Raw genomic sequence first — 25,235 nt, 5'->3', positions numbered from 1 at the left:
AAAGTAATGCAGATCCTCTAAATCCGTAAACTTCTAGCTTGCGAAGAAGTAGCATGTGGTCTACACAATCCAAGGCCTTGGTTAGGTCACAAAATATGGTCGCCGCAGATTCTCTTTCATTAAGATTGGTGTACAGGTTTTCCAGAAGTGAATTCTTTCAGAGTATTTCATTCCTCTTCCCAAGTTGGAGCGAACAACGAAATGTCACTCCATCTAGTGGATGAGGTACTAACCAACTGCATATCCGAAATTTGCCCGATTCCTCTGAATAAGGAAGAAAAACTTTCTTATTAGCCAGTGGGCCATGCCTGAAAACTGGCAGTAAACAAATTTAAAGAAATGAACTTTAAACGTTCAAGCCAGTCTCGGATATACCTACACAGTAGGTTGAATGGACTGACGCCTATCAGAAAACAATCATTCCCCTGGCTAATACCACGAAGGGCGTTGGATTATATCCGACAGGCGTCAGTGCAGGAATCTTCACAGAAAATGTCCTGCATATGCAATTGGCAATACAACTGAAAGGGGAGTAGTTGTTTTCTGATAGGCGTCAGTCCATTCAACCCTGTGTAGGTATATCCGAGACTGGCTTGAACGTTTAAAGTTCATTTCTTCAGATTTGTTTACTGCCAGTCTTCAAGCATAGCCCACTGACTAATAAGAATGAAGACTGAAAGCCAAACTGGAATAAATTAAGTTTGTATTCCAAACATTCGTAATGGAATTGAATCAGATATCATTTATAGGATTGCTACAAAATATACTAAATGAAAGAGGTAAAATTTCACTTACATGGAACACTGTCATCCTTACTGGCGCACATCCGATGTTTCGGAAGAAGAAACTTGCCTTACTGCCTCTTCAACACCAATCTGGATAGCATCATAAGATGAAGCACTCAATTCATTCATAAAATTACGACTTTATGTCATGAATGAGTTGAATCTACTCATGACAAATGAGCGAATGAATGCCATTACTTACTGTCATCGATGACATGAGTAGATTCAACTCATTCGTGACATGAAATCGTAATTTATCAAATGAATTGAGTGCTTTATTTCGTAATGTTATCCAGATTGGTGCTAAGTCTTATTACAAAACATCGGATGTCCGCCATTGAGGATGACAGTGTTCCATGTAAGTGAAATTTCATTTACTGTACTGTGTAGTAATCATGTGAACGATATCTGATTCAAGTCCATAACAAATGTTTGGAATACAGATTGAATAGAGAAAAGCTTTATAATTTAGTGTTCATATAAAAGTATTGAATTTAAAAGTTTTTTTTTTCGTGTAATTCAATATTTATATGAAAGTAGCTGTTTTGAGATGGCTTCTTCTTTCAGTTTGCGTCTGAAAGATACTTCTTTGCATGATCTACACATATTTGTATACAGAAAATTTTTTGAAATTGATTGCTTTCGTGTAATTCAATATTTATATGAAAATAGCTGTTTTGAGATGGCTTCTTCTTTCAGTTTGCGTCTGAAAGATACTTCTTTGCATGATCTACACATATTTGTATACAGAAAATTTTTTGCAATTGATTGCTTTCTCCTTTCTTCGGAAAATTCCCACATTTTTTGTATAAAGATGTAGAAAGCCAAAACCTTTCATTCCCAAATATTATTCTAGATCTCCAAAATAGGAAACTTTTGTCCAATCTTACCGACCTTGTAGGCCTTACCTTTCCGAAATAGTGATAGTGGGAGCGAAATAGTGATAGTGGGGACAGCTAAATGAAGGGACTCTACATCTGTGGGATTAACAGGCGGTTAGCCCAGCAATGCATTTGTGGTGCAGCCCAACACCACTGATGAGACCTATGGCGGGTCAAAACAGCATTGTCTGGTTTAATCAATAATGCCTTGTGTTTGGGCTCTGGTTTTCAGTAGTTGCCTTTGTAGTGAAAGCTACAATGAAAGACAGAGGGCAAATTTCGTCGGTGGTGGATGTCGAAGCTTGGCTTTGCAGTTGAGCCCAACAATGCATTTGTGGTTCAGCCTAACACTACTGATGAGTCCTATGGTGAGTCTAAATCTAGCTGCCTGTTGTTGAATCATAAATGTGTTATGTGCTCTGGTTCTCAATATATACGTATTGTCTCTTAAATTGGCGGACTTTTCGATCAAATAAATAAACAAAATTCAGCTTGTATAGAAACGTGTTTCTGACGAAGTGTTTTTTTTTAGTTAGAAAAAGACTGCTTCAAGAACTGTACCTGCGAACGATATGGGCTGGAACTTATAATTGGGAAACCAAGTACGTTTTCGATTAAAATGAATTGTTCCGGTGTTAAATTGCTCTCACTGCCCGTTCCCTTGCCTGAAAGAACTAGGTCATTGGACGTTACAAATAATAATGTGAGTAATACTGAAATATCAGCGATTCATCCATTGATGATTCTCTAAATTCAAGATAACATCTCTAAAGGAACTGAGCGATGTGTCTTACCAGTATCTCTCATATTTATATGCAGATAATAATCAGATAATGTCCATTAGCCTATTGGAGGGAACCAAATTCATGAATAATTTTGAGACTCTGAGTTTGAGAAATAACAAAATCAAAACGGTAAGTTTACAAAACTCCAAAAATTATTCTAAAGCTTGTCTTTTTATATATGTTTTTGTGTTGTTCCAGATCGAAACTTATTTATTATCCAACATAAAATTTTATCGAACCGACAGTACGCGCCGGTTGAATTTGGGTCAAAACAAACTTATGTGTGACTGCAGTACTGCAAGGGACTTCAAGGTAATAATAATAATATGCTTTGTTTGCAGACAAAGCTGCAAATTTTCATCAGTCATCATAAATATAAACATTATATATATATATATATATATATATATATATATATATATATATATATATATATATATATATATATATATATATATATATATATATATATATATATATATATATATATATATATAACACAAGTTATTCCAATATTTCGATAAAATTTATTATCATCTTCAGGGAAAAGCTACAAATGTTTTATGGTGATAATACAATATGAAAAAGTTTTTTTTTTATTTTAATAATGATATAAACATTTTTTTTTTAACAACTTACTGTTAGTGAGGTTGGCCGTGTCGAAAAGAATGTTATATCTAAACAATTGAAACATGTCAATACAATAAAATAGTCATCAAGTTAAAAGAGGTAGACACCTCACTGGATACAAAGAAGAATAATGAATTAAAACTTTTAATAAAAATCGTTACTTGTTTTAAAATTATGGGAATACCGGTAAACGCCATGTGCATTCAGAAACAAGAGAGAGAGGCACAAGACAGTTGACATTTTGACAATGACAGTTGTCATGTCATTATATTATAAAGGTGTGTTAGTTTGTAAATGATAACAATCTGGAACACAAAGGGAACTGATTATGGAACAAGTGTGATCAGAGACATCTGCTGTTCTGTGGATTTTGTGGATTTTTTCTCATTTATTTACTTACAGAACAGCAGATGTCTCTGATCACACTTGTTCCATAATCAGTTCCCTTTGTGTTCCAGATTGTTATCATTTACAAACTAACACACCTTTATAATATAATGACATGACAACTGTCATTGTCAAAATGTCAACTGTCTTGTGCCTCTCTCTCTTGTTTCTGAATGCACATGGCGTTTACCGGTATTCCCATAATTTTAAAACAAATAACGATTTTTATTAAAAGTTTTAATTCATTATTCTTCTTTGTATCCAGTGAGGTGTCTACCTCTTTTAACTTGATGACTATTTTATTGTATTGACATGTTTCAATTGTTTAGATATAACATTCTTTTCGACACGGCCAACCTCACTAACAGTAACTTGTTAAAAAAAAAAATTTATATCATTATTAAAATAAAAAAAAACTTTTTCATATTGTATTATCACCATAAAACATTTGTAGCTTTTCCCTGAAGATGATAATAAATTTTATCGAAATATTGGAATAACTTGTGTTATAAGAGTACACTTCCGTTCTGCTGTTCACCCAAAGAAATTCCCAAGTTTTGTATATATATATATATATATATATATATATATATATATATATATATATATACATATACATACATATACATACATACATACATACAAAAAGTGACATGGGAACCTCATATTGATGATCTAACAAATAAATTGAGTACAATTTGTTTTATTATCAGACAACTCAAGGGCATAATATCATTAGACATACTTAAATTAGCGTACTTTGGACTTGTACAGTCTGCATTGAGCTACGGATTGATTTTTTCGGGAAAGTCAGTACATATGAATAAAGTCTTCATCATCCAAAAGAAAGTAATTAGATGTATGGCTGGTGTAGCTCGTGGAACCTCTTGTAGAAGTATATTAAAAAAACTCTCAACTCTAACAGTCCCTTCACTTTCCATTCTTCTGATTATCATCAATGTCAAAAAAAAAGAAAATAACCTGAGTAGGAGATGTGATTTACACAAATAAAACACGAGAAATAGTGAGAGCATCCACCAGCCATACTCAAGATTGAGCATTGACAGGATTCTCACATATACCAAGGAATCAGGTGCTATAACCGACTTATGAATATATTCCCGCACTTAGACTCAGCGAGTGCAAATGTGTTGAAGGATAATCTGACTCGTTATCTAATAAATCAATCATTTTACTCCATTGAAGAGTTTTTAGACGCTACATTGTAGAGAATTTTAATCTAATCGTATGTGTATTTCTCATACATTAAAAAGCTTTCAGATGCTACACTGTAGAGAAATTTAACCTAATTGTATGTATATTTTCTATATTTTAAATTGTATATTTCTGAATTTTCTTTATTGCCTTGTGACTAGTCCGATAAGTTTTTTTGCATGTATATATGTATTCTCTTGTATGTATATGTAAATTCTTCAGTGATGAATAAATAAATTCTAAATTCTAACACACACATATACAGAAATGTTGAAAGCCAAAATCAATTGAACAAAAACCTCAATATTTTGAATCTCACTAGATTGAAATATTTCCTTCAATATTTTTTCAAAAGTTTCTGAAATATATGTGGGCTGTTGAAAAAAATACGGTGAATGTTCAAATTTCGCGGGCTACTACATTCGGTTAGCGATTTTTTATTTATTTACACTTGTCTCGAACATATGTTCTCAGTTTCAGTTGTTAAGCATGTTTAGTTTGATGGTGATAGCCATAAAATTAGAAGTGTTTTGTGTGTTCGGCGACTTTCTGCTATCGAAAAAAATGGATCAAAGAATTTTCATCAAATTTTGTGTAAAAAATGGAATTTAGTTCTCAAAAACATTTGATATGTGGACAGTGGCATACTGCGATTGTACTCTGAGTCAGTAAAATGTTTACAAGTGGTACAAGATTTTCTCAGAAGGTTAAGAAGATGTGAATGACGAAGTTCGCCATGGACACCCCAACACATCAACAACATATGAAAATTTTGAGAAATTGAAGAAAATTGTTATGGAGAATCATCAAATCACTATTAGAGAAGTTACTGAGGATGTTGGCATATCGTTTGGCTCATGCCATGCAACTTTTTCGTAACATTTGGGCGTTGAGTATGTGGCAGCGAAGTGGCAGGAATTGTTGGATGACGTCAACGGCGATCCAGATTTGCTTAAATGGGTCATACCTGGTGACGAATTATGGATATATGGTTATAACATCGACCAGAACCTGTCATTGGCATCGCTTTAGGCTTTGCCAAACAAACATCGAACACCTGGATGGCAAGAAGATTTATGGACTTCTGGCATAATCTTCCAGGATTGGTTCACTCCAAGGCGTTTATTCACCCTTCGAAGCTTGATACCAAACTGTTGTTGGACTACAGTAGGGATGGACTACGATGTATAATAGGCCTTCTTACAGGTCACTATCATATGCATCATATGCAGAGACTCAAACTGTTGAAAGACAGTGTGTGTCGCCTCTGTTTGGAAAATGATGAAACAGCCTGCCCCGCTGGGGACAGAATCAGGTTTTCAGAGTTCGACAGAGTCGTACTCTTACCATCTGACCTGAAAGGCCACTCACCATACAAACTAATCGGCTTCGTTAAGAAGCTGGGTTAATTTGGTCGAGTGTGAATAGGTGTGAGCCACAATAAACCCTTGCGGGTTGCGTTGGAGGGTCGAATAGATCTAGTCACTTTCGACCTAATCTAACCTAACCTATAACATCGAAACCAAAGTCCAATCGTCCCAATGGAAGAGCCCAAGAGAGCCAAGACCAAAAAAAACACGCCAGTTCTATCAAATGTCACGATTTTGCTCAGTTTTTATCTTCGATTACCGTGGCTTAGTGCATCATGGGTTCTTTCCACATGGTTGTACGGTCAATAAGGAGTATTATCTTGATATTATGCGCCGCTTGTGAAAAGCAATACGAAGAAAACATCCGGTATTGTGGAAAAACAAGTGATGGCTTTCAAATCACGATAATCCACTTGCTCACTCGTTATTGCTTGTTCGTAATTTTTTAACCTCATCCACGGTATGAGGATGTCCAGAACACGTGACCAATTCTCGAACAATATGACCGTCTGTAGGTACACAATGAGTACAATGACATAGGTACTTCATTCACCATGTGAGAAATCACTTTAATAAAATAATCATTATTGTGGATCATTTGTTCAATGAATGTGTATTGAAAGTGACTTCCTCGTCTGACGGGGAAAATAAACAAAACAATATGACCTTATTTTGTGTTTAAATTAATGTATCTTTGAAAGTGATTGGACAAAAAAATATTCTATATACTAACGAAATCTAGTTTCTGACCTACATATCAATTGAATATACCAAAAATTTATTATAATTCAACTCTATGATCTGAAATATGATTTTCCAATAATACGATAAAACATATCACGACAGTTGGAACAAAAATACAAATCTGGACTAAGTATATACAATTTACAAAAACAATTTCATGAGGTTTTTCATTATAAATTCAATCTAACTCAAAGGTTAGATTGACGAATGCAACCTATTACTCTTTCTACATGAATCCTGACATGTGGAATGGCTCTAGTTGCTTTTAATTCAATTGGGTGCAACTGCTTCTTTCCTTTGGTAAAAGCAGGAATTCTCTAGGTATTTTGTAAAATTTCACCCGATCACGATCCCCACGGCTTCCGCAATTTACAACACAACACGTTGTAGGCATGATTTTATGTTATGAAGGACGATTTATATGTAAAATCAGCCTCAAACAACGAATTTCAGCAAGCAGCAGCACAATCACTCACAAAGACAAGTTGATTATGGACTTTTCTAGTTTTCTTTCCATTAGAACAAATAACATGTGTGCCTACAGGCGGCCATTTTGATTTAATTTTGACAGCATCTCGGACAGGTCTATTCACCAGACTTAGGTTAGGTTAGATTAGGTTCAAAGTGAGTGGGTCTATTCCACCCTCCACCGCAACCCGCAAGGGTTCATTGTGGCTCACACCTATTTACACTCGACTAAATAAACCCAGCTTCTTAACGAAGCCGATTAGTTTGTATGGTGAATGGTCTTTCAGGTCGAATGGTAAGAGTACGACTCTGCCGAACTCTAAAGACCTGATTCGGTCCCCAGCGGGGCAGGCACAAAGTATATGCTTTGCTGTTTCATCGTTAATGAGGTAGTCGGATAGTCAAGTTGCAAAATTCCCATCTTGATACCCACGACAACCTTCCCATATGAGGGTTTTTGCACGTCAACTACACCTGACGATGCCTCAGATTCAACCGTGCAGGGCTTTTTCGCCTTTGGTTTTGGTGAATCATCATTTGAGCGCAAACGTTTGCTAATCTGCTCATGGGGGGTTTGTTCCCCCATCTGAGACAGATTGTGCGTACGCCGCTCAGGAATTTGGTGCAAGGCGGTTTTATAAGGTACCCCGCTCTTGAGGAGTCAACTCAGTCGTTTCCTGGCTGCACCACCAAACTTTTTTTTTAAGATTCAGTTGTTGGATCAGGAGTTGGGGAGTTGAGAAGCTCTCGCTCCTGAACTAAATTTACAGGGAGGTCAGTAAGAGTCGTAAACTCGACATCCATCTCCTCTGCAGACTCGCTCCTGAATTAAATTTACAGGGACGTCAGTTGGAGTCGTAAACTCGACATCCATCTCCTCTGTAGACTCGCTCGTGATCTAAGTTTACAGGGAGGTCAGTTGGTGCCGTAAGCTCGACATACATCTCCTCTATAGACTCAGCATCAGAAATAATTTTTAAGTTTACTCTGTCCATGAAAGTCCCACGAGTAGCTAGGGAAAGAAGGTCAATCACGGCAGAGCCCTGCATTACCGTGACAAGGCGATGCTACGACGAGAGAGCGTCCGGTATTTCGAAGGTTCCGTAAAGACAGCTGATAGGCTCAGTGTCATTCATCCTCTCGGAACGGATACACATACCTTAGCATTAAGCCATCTTTGGGATGCCATTCAGTTAGGGAATAACAGAACCACAAGTGATTCTGTCATCCCCGTATCCAACGGTGCTACGTGGAAGCAGGCATCCGATGGCCGGTTTGCTCTACCCCCACATCCCAAGTCAATGCACTCGCCGAAAACAGCATGCACATTGGTTCAGGCAGTGGAAGGTGAACACCAGACTTACCCCCTCCGACTTTTAACTGTTTCCAGGCGTTTTACGACGATTGAGGAAATAAAACTGTATCGCTGAGAGAGCTCGACGACACACCAAAAAGTGCATTGAAGGGGACACAATAGAAATTGATGATGAATAAATATTTTTTGAGGAAAATGAAAATTCACCTTATTTTTTCAACAGAGTAGTATAATGCATGTTTGACATATAAATGGGAAGGGAAAAAAGTTTTGTGGGATTCAATGTTACTATAGGAAAGTAGTTGTTTCAGATGAGTTATTTTCGACATATTCCCTTATGTAACTTTACAGACATCCTCATTACATGTATTGTCATGTTCTTCTCTGTATCTGTAGAGTAGGGAGGGTGAGTGTAAGCCCACGCACTTAGGCCACATGTGACCCATTGTACATCCTCCCGAGGAGTTGTCCACCTAGGCCATCGTCCATCCTCCCGAGGAGATGTCCTCCTAGGCCATCGTCCATCCTGTCCTTTCCAGGAAGGTGGACAGGTCGCTGAGAGACATCTCATTTATTATCGGCAGGTGTAGGCCAAGACTCGCCGAACATACACTCTCTTATTGACGATAACTCCGGGCACTCGCACAGGACATGCCTGACAGTCTCATTTTCCTGTTCACACATCCTGCATAGAGGTGTGTCTACTAGCACCATATTATGGAGGTGTTTCCTTAGTTGACAGTGGCCAGTCAGAAATCCTACTGTAAGGCGTAGATTTTTCCTGGTCATCGCCAGATATTTCTTCGGCACTAGCTTCCCAGGGTCGCCCAAGGTGATCCTGGCAAGATTACATCCTTTGATTTCATCCGATCTCTTTAAGGATTGAACATGGGTGTAACATTTGACTAGTTCCGCAATTGTCGAAGTCATCCGTCCGTGGGTGCCAATGGGTCCTAAAATTCTTAGTCCAGCCGCTTCCTTGGCTAAATAGTCGGCAATGCCATTACGTTTACTTTTGTCATGCCCTTCAAACCACCTCAGGATGATTTTATTATCTACCGAGGCTTTGGCTAAATCTTGGTGGCACTCTAGTACTAGCCCTGAGGTAACACGCTGTCTGTTCAAGGCTAATAGTGCTTGTCTGCTATTAGTGCAGATTGTTATGTTTTTGCCAGAAATTCCTTTCTTGGTTATTTCTTTTGTAGCGATTGAGATACCAGCCAGTTCTGTTTGGACCACATTGGTATTTCTTCCCATTCCCCACTTAATCCTTAGGCTTAGTGACCTGGAGTACACTCCACATCCTGAGCCTTCTTTGGTTTTTGAGCCGTCTGTATAAATCCGTATTGCATTTGTAGCATCTGACTCTGTGTTCTGCTTAATTTGTATTTTGTAGGGTTTATTAAACACAAACTTGGGTTCAATTGCATCACTTGTTGTATGCAGCAGAGGTTGCGCAGTGAGCGCTTCCCGCCTCAATTGAGGCCCAGCCTCAATTGACCCATTTCTACTTCGAGGTTTACACCAGCCGTGCACAATCGTACCATGGCCAATAACGCAACCTCCTTAACAGATCCAGAGGGGTCAGACCCGTGATTAATTCCATTGCTCCGGTTGGTGTTGTTCTCATGGCGCCTGTGATGTTTAAACAAGCCAGTCGCTGTATTTGATTTAGTTTTTGGATGGCCGTTGCTTGTAGAACTTTCGGTGACCACACGGGGTGAAAGACCGTCCCACTGTCCTCCGACATTGCTCATAAGCCACGTATGCTCTTTTTGCTCTACTCTGTAGATGAGAGTTCCATGTTAGCTTCTTGTCGATAATAGTATCAAGGTATTTCACCTCTTCAGAGAAGTTTAGTTTGCTTTAGAAGATTTCGGGAGGTTTTAAGCCCGTTAAACTTCTTTTCTTGGTGAAAAGGACCATCTCAGTCTTTTTGGGATTGATCGATAGTGAGTGTTCCTTACACCATGTTTCTATTAATTCGAGCCCATCCTGCGCTCTATCGCACAGTGTGTTTACAAATTTGCCGGTCTGCAAGATAAACTATGTCATCTGCATATACAATTGTGTAAAATCCATTTTTGTTAAGGTGATTAATTAGGGTATCCAGAACTATGTTCCAGAGAAGGGGTGATAAGACCCCTCCCTGTGGACATCCCCTCATGACCAATCCTTTCTCTGTGATGTCTTCTACATTAATACTTATTGATCTGCTAGAGAGAATCTGGAGTATCCATTCTCCTACTACCAGGGGTACATTCCTGGAGTGTAGTTGCTAGGTAATTGTTGGAAAGGTTGTTTTATCAAATGCTCCCTCGATATCTATGAATATACCCAGGGTGGATTCTTTGTTGTCCAATGATCTCTCGATTCTGCCAACCACATGGTGAAGGGCCGAATCAGAGAAGATATATATTTTTGAAATATTGTAAACTCCGATATTTGAATATAGACAACAAATCAAAGAAGTGGATCCTAGGAAGCATCCAACATCTGAACTGAAATATTTTTTTTCACACGCGTTCCACCAACCAAGTTGGCATTATCAGGAAGTGATCCATCTAACTCGAACAACGAAATTCACTAGCTTACATGTGATGCTACCTTTGTGCAGTAGAATCGACAATTAACAGTTTTTGTAATCCCCAACCCAACACATTTTTATTGTATAATGCTTCTTCGCTATGCCATACTAACTAACTTTCCACCATCTATTTTCAGGTATGGCTGTTGACAAAAACCGAACATATACGGGACTACCGTGACATAGAATGTGAAAACACAAACATAAGGGTTATCAATCTGGACCAGAATGAAATGTGTCAGGTTCAACAAGATTGGACCTATCACGTTTATTACGTGATAGCTGCAGAAGTGTTCTTACTTGTTGGTCTAATCACCAAAGTGTCTTATGATTACTGGGTGTTCAAAACGGCCGGTTATTTACCCTGGCCTGCCAGTAAAATGCCTAAATTACCCTGTGATTGGCTGTGCGAGTGATAAGAATGTGCCTTCAGGTTTCCTCTTCATTGGTTGTGAAATATAGTTTATAAGCTGATGCCGTCGAAAAGTGTCGAAATGTACAGTACAAATGGATAGAATTTATTTTTTTTTAGTATCCATCAGCATGAAAAAGTACACTTACAATTCCACAAATGCTGTGAACTACAGCAACTGCTGAATTCATTTTTTTTTTCTGTACAGTTGCCATTTATAAAATCTGGACAGACATAATTCAAGAGACACAGTGACCCCAAATCACCTTGAAGTTGTGGTAGAGGTAAGGTGTAGAAGATCCCAATTTATATTTTTCTTTGTAATTTTTTTATTAATTATTTAATGTGATCAATTAACTGTCTTTTCTACAATATCAGTGCATATCATTTTACAACAAAATGAAAGAATAAAACATTAATTTAAACCGAAAAAATATCAGATTCAATAAAAACTAAAAATTGAAATTCCGTAAGATTCTTGACGCTGAACTCTACGTGAAGCAGCAACCTCATCCCCGTAGGGGGCAGTTCGTTAGATCGGTTCATATCACTTCCTGTAGAATAGCAAATAAGGAACTCCCATTCCCTGGGGTTTCAGTACGTATTCTTCCTGCACGGTGTGACCGAAGAATCGTCGTACCTTATCCAGCATAATAATAATAATAATAATATTTATTCACCATTTGTGATACATAGCGTATATATGGTAGGTCAAAGATTATTTACTAAAAACAGTACGTCACTTATGAATAAAATTATGGAATCAAAGCTTAAATAAAAATTAATATTTGCATATACAATGGTATAGGAACATATAGATATATAAAATGATAATTAAAAAATGAATAAAAAATGTGGCAATTTTGCTTGCCGTAGTCAAATGAATATACAGATGTATATATTTACATATATACATATACACACATCGGAAAAGTCTAGATATATTTTTATAACATACTAAATATCATAAAAATAAATGCATGAGGTCGTTTAATTTCGATTAAATTGGTACACTCGACCACCCTGTAGATTTCTATGGGTTGAATAAAGCCTGCAAAAACGGTAACTAATTTTTTATCAAGTTTTTACAAACTGTAGGTTTTCGGCTGAAATGAATAATCTGAAAGTGTCGAGTTTGTACATTCTATGCAGTTCTTGCTCAGCAATTAAACTGGAAATATTGTGCTTTAACATGGAACGACATCACTTACCATTGGCTGAGATGAAGAGAGCTGTAGGGCTTCTTCAAGGTGGCATTGACAAAATGATGTAGCTCTTCGTTTGGAGGTCTCCCAAAGTGTTATCAGTCGATTGTGGTGGCGTTTCCGTGAAACTGGCAGTCCAGCCGAACAACATCCAGGGCGAGGACGCGCTACAACTGCAGTTCAAAAAGACAACCGACAATCACAGCACCTGAGTTGGTTAACGTGTTGCAGCAGACGCACCAGGTAACCATTGGTCGTGATACTGTCAGAAATCGACTGCATGAAGCAGATCTCCACAACAGAAGGCCACTTAGATGTCCACCTTTGTCGAGAGGCAATCGCGGTAGAAGATTAAAGTGGTGTCAAGAACATCAAAAGTGGGATGCAAATGATTGGGCCACAGTTTTGTTTACAGACGAATCCAGATTTGGAGTTCATCCAGATTCTCGTTGAGTAAGATTGTGGAGACGACCTGGAAATAATGAACGTTTGAGACACGTCCAGGAAGTCCAGACATACAGAGGTGGTACAGTAATGCTATGGGGCGGAATCATGATCGGCGGCAGAACCGATCTCGTTTTTCCAAATCGCTCCCTTACAGCTCGACAGTACCTCGACACCATTCTTCTACCTATCGTCCGTCCGTTTGCTGGTGCCGTTGGTGAAAACTTCCATCTAATGCACGATAATGCTCGTCCACATGTCGCGCGTCTAGTGACTGACTGGCTCACCAACGAAGGAGTTGATGTACTGCCATGGCCGTCGGTAACAGCTTCTTTGGGGCGTCGTCTACTGCGTACATCGTCCCCGGTGCTCATTTCATCTCGTGTAGCAAACCACTTCTCATCGGTTGCTTTTCCTGGTGCAAAGTCCGAATAATGTTTATCAAGCCAAGCCTTGGCTTCAACAGTTTTTTTTTGACCAAAGAGCAATGCTTCATTATTTCACAAAATTCTTTTTTAACCATTTTTTTCAAACCAACAAAACTTGCTTCACTTGAAATGTTCTATCCCACAAACTAATAGTCCGACAGCTGTGAAATTTGTACACGTGTCTTTTGAAGGTTAGGGTTAACTAAAAATATTTTGGATTCAATACTATAATATAATTCCAAAATAGTAGGCACTAAATTCTCAGAAATTACTGTGACGTTTTTACTTAACCAGTCTCTTGCAGTGACGTACGAAAATTATTTTAATAAATAAAAAAAATAAAAATAATAAAATTAATTTCGAGTGTTGGTATCATTCAAAAACCACATTGACAAATAATAATTAAGATATATTGGATATAAAAAAAAAAAATAAAATGTATCCACGGTTGGAGTTGTTAATAGAAGAAAATTTTCTATTATTAATTTTATGACAAAAGGTCATAGTAAAGTTATAAAACGTGAAAAGTAGGAATCATTATTTTACACAAAGTTTTGTAAAATGATTAGTTATGTTCATAGTTTAAAATCAGACACGAATTCAAATTTTCACACCAAAATTTCAATTTTTACATTAAAATTAATCATATGGTTTTTGCGATTTGCATCTAATTTATGTAAAATTGACCATGGGGAGTCTATCTTATTTTTTTTTTGGTGAAATTCTTCAAATAATCTCAAAAAAATAGTAAACCACTACCACCGCAAAAAGTTTAAAATTACTATTCATTATCGTCTGAAGAAAAGTCGTCGGATGATGAGCAACTATCGCGATCGCTATTATTCAAGATAATAATCGATGGTTCAAATGTCGAAATTCCACATTTGTCTTCTTCTGTTATCGTATATCTAATGCATTTTTTCCATTGACTCAGGTGTAACATTTTCTATCGTAGTAGGTATGAAATTCCTAAATAGTAAGCAAAAAATTCTGAGAAATGACTGATGTTTTTTTTAAAAACAACTTTCGAACTTTTACACATCCATTTCCTTGTGGTAGTCGCTAGTTTTCCTGGACCCTAAGACTAACAAGCCGTTTTCCAAAAAACCCGAATCGCTGCCTATATAAACTATTATAAGCTGACGCTTTTAATCCTGTTGAGAGGCCTTCATCGAAAGTTTGTTGAAAACTTTTTATTTCTTAATCTTGCCATACCTTCGAGGCAGTATGGCCTTGATTCAACCAAGTCTTATCTAAATAATAAATCTTTCTACCTTCAAGACGATACTATCGGATTTTTTTTCTAGTAATTTCTCCGTCACAAAACAATTTTTTCTCTTTATTTATGGGCACTTTACCTACCTCTTTTCATAAATTTGATGTTCATTTGCTTTGATGTGCATAACAAAATACGTTGTAATATTTAGGACATCGATTCATCGAAACTTATTTTGGAAGCGACTTTTTTAAGTTGGAATTACATTTCGGAATAAAACCAATGGAAGTTCATATGAATAGCATATTTGGTGCAATCATCAAGCTGAATTTGTTTTCTTCCTCTAGTTTCAATGTCATTATCACATTTACCTTCATTTTCCCTAAAGATTTCAAGAATTCTGTGAACATTTCTTGTCGACACTTCAGTTAAAAAAATACTATAATTCCAAAAAAGCAGGCACTAAATTCCCAGAAATGACTGACATTTCTGCCTTAATTTGTCTTCAACACTGACGAACGGAAATCATACTGAACAGATGAGGAATAATGATGATAAAATTAATAGAGTCACGACCTCGAGAATGTTTTCGTTTCAATGCATTATTTCTGAGAATTCAGTGCCTACTATTATGTAATTTTGCTATACATAGATTAACTACGTCGTTATCTAACATATTTTGATTCCGGACGTCTGCGTTTGCTTTGACTGCTTGCACTTTTCATGTTGGGTCAAATAGATCGATATAACAGTTGGGCTTTCCTGAGACACTTCGAATGTTACGCTCATGAATGTTAACCTGACCGCGTTCCGCTGATGAGCCAATATTCATATCTATCTTACGGCAATTTTAATCTGCCGTTTTTTTCCGCCTCACAAACATCTCTGTGTACGCAACGTTGCCATTTATAAATGCAGATTCATTTCATAAACATTGATGCTTTTGAATACATTTCGTTAGCAGGAAGTTTCTTCAATGAATAAAACACGTTGTCCCATATTTTAGGACCATTCAGCTGCGTGTGTATGATTTAAATAGAAGACGATAAAATATATAGAATCTGAACAACAATATAGAACCTGACAACAATGTTTTTGTTTTAATGCAATAATATTTCTGAGAATTTAGTGCTTACTGTTATAGAATTTCAGTATGGTAGCGCCATCTAAGTGTTAACCTACGAACTTTTCAGGTTACTCAAGTTTACTTGAGAATGAATAAAGTCAAACCTGTGTATCTTATATTGAGTGATTTATTACTGCTCTTCTTCTGAAAAAGATCTATAATAATCCAGATTTCATTATGGCAAGTGTACTTAATGATCTAATATTTTCTTGAAATATTTATTTGATTGCTCTCTCAACTATTCTTCCCATTGAACTTGTGTTAGCCATTGTCTGTCAGTTTGGTTCAGTTTATTGATTTGATAACAAATACCTGTTTTGTGCTCAATTGTTTGTTTTTGATGTTTGTTATATTAGCAATGTTTATGAAAGTAAATATCGGAACTTATTATCAAGTTGATGTTCATAATTTTTTATTTTATGTATTTTATTTGCTCATTATTCACATAGCTAAGTAGGTATTCCGAAATTGAGGGTTTGTTTACTGCCAGTTGATAAGTGTGCGCGAATGATTCGAATATTATTAGTAATTTTTTGCATCATCGATGATGTACAGTTTTGTCTCAGGAAAATACAAATCTTTGGATTTTTTTAAGTACAATATTATAAGAAAAAATACTGTGATATCCTGAGCTTGGTTATTACACAAAATGTGACGCGTCTACATATTTAGTTAATGGATAGTTTCATATTAATACTAACATCTAAGGTATTTCTAGTTTAGATATCAAGAAAATTAATCCACAGTTGAAATATCAATGTCATCAATGAAAATCCATACCAAACCTGAATATTATTTTATGAATATTTGTATCCTGGTGATAGTATCAAATTCTACTGGCAGTTCAACTGAAATACTTTTTTTTGATAATTATAGAATTGTATTTTTCTTTTGTTATTTTTATCACGAATAAAGACTGAAACAGTATTTATTTTTTTTACAAAAATTTATTCAGAACAAAACTAATGCCTACAATTTAGGCGAAGGCTGCATTGATTTAAACTGAATTGCAAAATGTGTATTGTTTTTGTGAGAATTTGGCTGAAGGTACAGTATTAAAACAAAGTGCTGGTGAGTCTTTTTGGTTACATTGTAACTAGAAATGTCATCTTAATGATCTTTATTGATGTCAATGGTTATTAAAACAAATGGAAACAAAGTGTGTGAAATGTTAACACAGGCCTGTGATGAATCTGCTAAGAGTAAAAAAACAGTCATCGAGTAGTATTAGCGTATTCAAAATGGCCGTGAAGACGTACAAAATGATGAATGCCTCTGCAAACCAACCAATGAAAACGTGGAAAAAATTGAAGAAATGGTTATAAACGATCGCCAAATCACAATCAGAGAAGTCGCTGATGATGTTGGCATATCGATTTGCTAGTGACATTCAATTTTTTCGATTGTTTTGTGATACAGGAATAAATGGAAGTTGCTCAAGAGTCAGTAAATGAAGTCAAAGACGATGTAGAATTACTGAAAATTACGAAACGGTGGTTTACGAATATGACTTCGAAACTATGGTCCCAATAAAGGCATTCAGGCTCGCCAAAACCGAAAATGGTTCGACAAGTGCGGTTAAACGCTCAGTATGTTATTCGATTTTAATGACAGTGCATCATGAATTATAATTGCCACGTGATCAAACGGTCAATAAGAAGTACTAGCTACAAGTACAACGCTGTTTGCGTAAAACAATCCGAAAAAACATGCAGATTTGTGAAAAAGCAATTCATGGCTTTTGGCATGAATTTTTGATAAAAAGTAATACTGTAACAATCCTCCAGCCATCATATTCGCCAGATATGGCGGCTGGACTCAAAATAACTATCCGCTAGCAAATTCTTCACTTTTTTCAATTGAATGTTGCTAAGGTATCCATACCTCTTTTCTAATGGTAAGTAGAACAATTCACCACCATTATAGTAGATGGAATCTCTAATTAAATTCGAGGTGAGAATTAGTAGTCTGGAACTATAATTCCTACTGGGAATGGAAACAAAGTTGAATAATTCGTTCAAGATCTACCAAATTGATAAGACTAAAGTTGGACAATTTATTATCAGTTAGTCTTTTAGTTATCTATAGGAAAACTATGAGAAAAATTATCAATTCCATCAGTTACATTTATTGTACTTTTGATATAAAATGTGTTCAGGCCATTTGGTTTCAGTCATATCAGAAATTACTTTTCCACTGCCAAAATCAATAGTTGTAAGATAGTATTCCTTGTTATTATTCGGTATTAATGTCTTCAGTGCATTCCTCATTTCAGTAAGATCGTTCTTATTTGATTCAATCTTTGCCTCTAAATAATAACTTGGTTAAAGTTTTCTTTTCCACACATTATTGTATCATCCTTGAAAATAGTTAAACTACCAGATATATCACTGAGAGTGATGTCGTTAACATATAACAAAAACAAAATAGGGCCCTAAGGCAGAACTCTGTGGCATACCATATTACTCCCTGTCACTGGGAGCTTCGTTGTCCTCACCATTTGATTTTGTCCTGGAGTTGTACATCCCCCTTCGCATCTACACCGTTTTTTTTAATATTTCGTGAATAACACTTTCAAAGAACCAATAGAGGTTGCAAAAATTGGGGTAGCCATATTGAAAAGAGAAATTTGTATGTGGATGACGATAATGAACAATAAATTCGAACAGTCAACTGGTTCAAGCTTTTCTTAATCATTTCACAATTTATAAATCAAATAGATTGAGGTAAAAACAGAGTTCTTCAAGGTTAATGGAACTATATTTGCTAATTATTTCTCAATATACACGTACTCTGCGTTTACTGAATAAATTAGAACCATTTGACCAATCATTTGAATTGTCATAACATATCAATTCATATGATCATTTTCAAATTATATATCAGTTCACGAGATATTTTGCGAAGTTGGTTGTTGAAATATTTTGTAACAACCCATAGATGTTGTTTCAATTGCCTCTCGTTTGTATCGTTACAGAAAGGGAGAAGGGCAAGAAAAAATTGTTAATTTTTTTTTGAATGACAATCAATACGTCAAAAAAGGGAAGCTCGTCTAGGTAGCTGAATTAATCTATTCACTAATTCTACCAATTTTAGATCTAGGGTTTTAATTTTTTTTGATACGGTGAGTAAATTGATTCAGAGGAGATAGATGGAAAAATATGTAATTCTCTCTTTCCTCTACAACTCCTACACCTTCATTGATGAGATTATTCATACACACAACTTGATTGAAACTTTTGAAAGTTTTTGGTGAACAAAACCCACAAAAACTTAGACGTCACAAAACACTGACTTATGATATATGATTTTCATGTCTATTCTAGTTTATTGATACTTTGTAGTATATTACTATACTACTTTTTCAGGCGTATCTTAAGTGAAGTAAAAAGTAAAGATTCGTCAGAAGAAGCTATTGCATCGCGAAACACGTGTTGCGTTTTCGTAAAACTGTTTAGTGAAAATCTCACAATAAAACATTTCTTGAATAACATGCAATGACAAAACTGATAGAAGTAATATATAATGACAATGGCATATAAACTTTAAATTACACTTCACAAGAGAATATTACAATGTAATGTTTGACTTTCGCTTATATAGCTATAATTTGCAGTCCAGATTCGTGGCACATGCTCCTGACAAACCGAAATATCCAAGGTGCAACCTACCAACAAAAACATGTCAGGACAGACTATTCCGCTTTCTGCTTCGATAAGTTTCTTGGGGTTGAAATGGACACCAATATGTCTTGGCACAATCATTTCGCTGGAATTGCAAAGGTTGCTTCTCAAAAGTTTGGAACACTGTTCCGAAACACAAAACTGTACACACCTCAGCAAGTTTTGATGCTTTATAAAGCTTAGACCAGACCTTTCTTGCAGCATTGTTCTCATCAATGGAGCTCCGCTCCTAAGCATACCCTGCACCTGCTGGATTCCATCCAGAAAAGAGCCATCCGCCCTTGCGGATGGCTCTTTTCTGGATGGAAGGAGGATTACGTGCAACCTTGATAGCCTGGAACATCGAAGAAAGGTCACTTGAAAACTACCATGTTCACTGGTAGTTTTCAAGTGACTTGGCACATTTGATTCCACCAAGAGCGGTACATATCTGAAATTCGCGGCGGACTCTAGCTGCTCATCGTTTTGAGGTTCAACTAAGTACACCTCGAACTTCACTGTTTTAAAACTCTTTCATTTGGAATACTGCGTTTATGTGGAATAATCTTCCCGATAATGTTTTTACCAATGCATTTAAACTCCAGCAATTCAAATCCAACATGAATCGCTACTTTCGCGCAGACACCGCTCTTAGAGCGCTTCAAGGATTTTCCTGTAGTTCTTGTGTTTTTTCCTCAAAAGGAAATTGATGAGAGTCCACAGAAAATTAAGAATCAGTATGCTTGCATGTTCATTTGATTACCATTTCTCTATTACCTAGAGCAATTTAGCCAGTCTTCGATCTTACCCAAAGTGATGCCTCAAACTATTTCAATGTACGTGTATGATATTGTTTATATCACGGCGGACAATAAAACATTATAAGATTGCGATGCAAAATGGAAAAACGTTTACAAAATGAACTTTCCGCTCCTCTGTCGCGGATACGTCCACTTTCATCGGCGGCAGAAATCCAATAATGAGTTTAATCGGAAGTCAGTCATCCAAGGAAAAGTCGATAGTCTTTCAGTAAATAAAGAATAAACAGAAAAATTTCTTAGTGGTGAAAAGTTACAAAATATCAAGACCACGAGAAGCAAACTATTGTTGTGAATAGGGCAAGTACGACTCTGTCAACTTCCGTATTCTAGATGTTTCTAGAGTGAGCGCAAATCTCAATTTTACAAAGAAATGCTTTTTTATAATTCAGCAGAACAGAATAGTATATTTTTAATTTATTATCAAATACTGATAATAAATGAATAATATTCTTGTTAAGTTCAGCTTGTTTTCCTACGGCCAATCCCGGAAGTCTATCAAGACCTTTGTGGTTAAGGAAGAGGGGTCTCAGGGCTCGAATCTGCAAAAACTTTATCGGAACATATATGACCTTTATAACAAAAACACTTCTGTTTCTATTTTAAGACTGGTTGTGAAAGCAGTTCTTTTTTATGTGAAATGTAACAGTGTTTTTGTGAGATTTTAATTTTCAAAAAGTTCAATTCTTGTAATTCCTTTCATGATCAAAAGTCACGTTTCCAGCAATAAATAAATGCATTTTGATTGGAAAATCCTACTATAAATATACAGGGTGTCCCTGGACTTCCTCTTTTTCTCTCGGGAATGTATAGATGGGCTCAAAATATCACCAGTACTTCATATAACTTTTTTTCCTAAAATCCTTCGTTACCAAGTAACGGGCCCTCGAAGTTACAAAATGAAAAATGTTTTTCTTTGATAACTTTTCAAGTGAATATTCAAAATCATCCAAATTTTGGTAATTGACTAAACAAATGAATTCCTTCGATGAGCTTTCATGCAGGAGTCAGTTGTTTTGCTACAAAGTCAGGAACGGACTACCCCCGATGGTCCACACCCCAAAACTTTGAAATGACAGATATTTTTCAATATTTTTCAACAAATTAAGGTTACTTGGACAATTTTATGAATAAAAGTACTCGTGTGGAAAGTCGATCGGAGCAACGAGTCTTGATAAAAATGTAGTTTCACTCGACGACATCAAACCCGCTCGTCCACCATTATTTGAAATGAATAATTATCAAAGCAGAAATAATAATGATAACGTTAATTCAACAACATTTATCCTGAGATGTCTACCATTATTCGAAAATATTAGTTTTTAAGGAAAATGGAAATGATAGGTAAAATGTTCATAACGAATTTTTATAATGCAAACACGTTTAACTAACGAAAGTCAAGAGCCTCAAGAGCAAACAGAAATGAAAAATCCGCTACAGAAACTGCTCGATATGACCACCTTCTCTCTCTATACATTTTCTTAGTCTGCAAAGACGCCCTCTCTGTACTTGAAATAGCATTCCAGGGTCGTTTCGTATGGCTTCACAATGTAATGTTATTCTATTCAACAATGCATCTCTTGTGTGAATAGGTGTAGCGTAAACAAGGCTTTTTAGATGCCCCCACAGAAAGAAATCCAATGGATTTACATCCGGAGACCGCGATGGCCATGAATATGGCCCACTTCTACCAATCCATCTATTGTGGAAAATATGGTTCAGATGGTCACGCACAATCAAACTAAAATGAGGAGGAGCGCCATCATGCATAAACCACATATCTCTTTGGGTTTGCAATGGAACATGTTCCAAAAGTCCATTCAAATCGTTCTGAATGAACTCCAAATAACGTTCTCCATTCAATCGGTCCTGTAGAACGAATGGTCCTATAAGATGGTTTCCTATGATACCAGCCCAAACATTCACGTTGAATTTCCGTTGGTGTTTGGTTTGCAATATCCCATGGGGATTTTCTTCGGCCCATATATGGAGATTATGAGAGTTGATAACTCCATCCCTACTGAAACCTGCTTCATCAGTGAATAAAACTCGATTAATAAAAGTCATATCCTCTCTTTGCCTATCCATGAACCAATTGGCATATTCCAGTCGTGCTGGAAAATCTTGAGGTGTCATGGCATGTACCTTCTGGATGTGAAATGGGTGGAGCAGTTGTTCCCTAATCATTCTATGAATAGTGGACTTGGATGTATGGAACTGTTCTGATAGATTTCTGATGCTCATTGAAGGATCATCAGCGACGGCTTCCAAAATATTTTCCTCCAATACAACGGTACGTACAGGCCTAGGAGCGCCCTCACCACCTCGTTTTGGCAAAACTGTACCTACAATAATATCTAAATAAAACAACATGCTCAAATTAATTATCAATTATTACATACCTGTCTCCCTCAAGCTGCGATCGACACGCTCGAATGTTTCTCTTGACGGTACCGTTCGATTGGGAAAATGCTCGGAATACAGACGACGAGCTTCTGCAGCATTACAAAATGCTCGTCCATAAAATACATGCATATCTGCATATTCATTGAATGTAAACTGTTCGGCCATATCAAAAAAATTCAAAATATCCTATAGAATATTGACAATACAATGATAGTCATATGACAACGCACCACTCAACAAAACAAAATCGCATTCCAGTTTCTCATTTTTTATCAAAACTTTCTAAAAGGTTTTTTTGTCAACATCTGTGAAAGAAATATTATTCCCTGGATATTTTTCACCTGATCATGTGCAGCCGTTTTTGTAGTTCATTCGTTTGCTTTTTATTAGTATAGTAAATATTTTTTCCGATGTGCGTTTTTTCAGCTAAATCTAGATTCGTGTTAAAGAATTTCTCCCATAAAATTATAATTATCAGTGAAACTCCTCAACAGTTTAGCTGTGAAGAAGAATTTGAAACATTCGAATGTTGAGTTTCATGAGATTCAGATAACTGATCAACACGAAACGTGATTATTCCACACGTATTATGTACATACAAAATATGGAATGAATTCGATATTTCATAGTAGAGTAGCTTGTTAGTTTAAAAACACCACGAATCTACAGAACTTTTGACAAAATATCTGCTATCACAATTGTGACTTAAACTTCCATATAGGTACTGTACTTTTTGTTTACGACTTCATTTTAGCATACTTTGTATTATTCCTGTTATAAATGTTGTTGAATTAACGTTATCATTATTATTTCTGCTTTGATAATTATTCATTTCAAATAATGGTGGACGAGCGGGTTTGATGTCGTCGAGTAGAACTACATTTTTATCAAGACTCGTTGCTCCGATCGACTTTCCACACGAGTACTTTTATTCATAAAATTGTCCAAGTAACCTTATTTTGTTGAAAAATATTGAAAAATATCTGTCATTTCAAAGTTTTGGGGTGTGGACCATCGGGGGTAGTCCCTTCCTGACTTTGTAGCAAAACAACTGACTCCTGCATGAAAGCTCATCGAAGGAATTCATTTGTTTAGTCAATTACCAAAATTTGGATGATTTTGAATATTCACTTGAAAAGTTATCAAAGAAAAACTTTTTTCATTTTGTAACTTTGAGGGCCCGTAACTTGGTTACGAAGACTTTTAGGAAAAAAAGTTATATGAAGTACTGGTGATATTTTGACCCCATCTATACATTCCCGAGAGGAAAAGAGGAAGTCCAGGGACACCCTGTATATACGTAATATCTCATAAAATATAAAAATATCGACAATTGAATGTCCTTCATATTTAATTATAATCGAAACTGGAACTATGTAAAAATTAAATAAAACTTAAATTGTAAACTAACATGATATCAAAAGCCGCCACAAAAATAACGGTTTCGATTTTTCAGATCTTAGACCAGAAATATTATTTGTTTCATTTTTTCTCAAAATCTACACCTCACGATTTGATCTCCACAAAATATTGTGGAGATCAAATCGTCAGGTGTAGTTTTTGAAATTACTATGGATCTTCATCAAGGAACGGCTGAATCAATCAGAAAATTTGTTTTGAATCTAATCTAATGATTGGTCGAACTAGAACCGGCGTAAAATGAATCTAATGGAAACACTGTCACTCGACGCACATTTCGCTAAGCAAATTAGCATCATCAGGAGATATTTGGAACTAGATTAGGTTCAAAGTGAGTGGGTCTATTCGACCCTCCACCGCAACCCATAAGGGTTTATTGTGGCTCACACCTATTCACACTCGACCAAATAAACCCAGCTTCTTAACGAAGCCACCTTGATACCTGCGATAACCTTCCCATATGAGGGTTTTTGCACGTCAGCTACACCTGACGATGCCTTAGATTCAACCGTGCAGGGCTTTTTCGCCTCTGGTTTGCTAACCTGCTCATGGGGGGTTTGTTCCTCCACCCGAGACAGATTCTGCGTACGCCGCTCAAGAATTTGGTGCAAGGCGGTTTTATAAGGTACCCCGCTCTTGAGGATACGACTCGGTCGTTTCCTGACTGCACCAGGTTTAGTTATTGGATCAGGAGTTGGAGAGTTGAGAAGCTATTGCTACTGAACTAAATTTACAGGGAGGGGAGTTGGAGTCGTAAACTCGACAATCATCTCCTCTGTAGACTCGCTCCAGATCTAAATTTACAGGCGATGACAAGGCGATGCTACGACGAGAGGACTCCTGGTATCTCGAAGGTTTCGTAGAGACAGCTGATAGGCTCAGTATCAATCATCCTCTCGGCACGGACACACACAACTTAGGATCAAGCCATC

The 25,235-nt window shown here is 36.4% G+C and overlaps 1 protein-coding gene across 4 annotated transcripts in view; it reads left to right on the top strand.

Moving 5' to 3' along the window:
* hfw (leucine-rich repeat domain-containing protein hfw) overlaps positions 1–16,925 on the top strand; it is a 32,326-nt gene extending 15,401 nt beyond the window's left edge. For all 4 annotated transcript variants that reach the window (XM_074182786.1, XM_074182788.1, XM_074182785.1 and 1 more), the window contains 4 exons: positions 2,199–2,369; positions 2,425–2,580; positions 2,650–2,763; positions 11,305–16,925. In XM_074182786.1, coding sequence (XP_074038887.1) covers positions 2,199–2,369; positions 2,425–2,580; positions 2,650–2,763; positions 11,305–11,583 — 720 coding nt within the window. In that variant the 3' untranslated portion in view covers positions 11,584–16,925. The remainder of the gene's footprint in view (positions 1–2,198; positions 2,370–2,424; positions 2,581–2,649; positions 2,764–11,304) is intronic.
* Positions 16,926–25,235: the final 8,310 nt, after the last annotated feature.

Source organism: Leptinotarsa decemlineata, unplaced genomic scaffold, assembly GCF_025532065.1.
Source record: "Leptinotarsa decemlineata unplaced genomic scaffold, Ldec_3_MD MMD2_tig00026328_RagTag_RagTag, whole genome shotgun sequence".
Lineage (NCBI taxonomy): Eukaryota > Metazoa > Arthropoda > Insecta > Coleoptera > Chrysomelidae > Leptinotarsa > Leptinotarsa decemlineata.
Note: the sequence above shows the minus strand (reverse complement) of the source record. Positions and strands in the feature narration are given on the sequence as shown.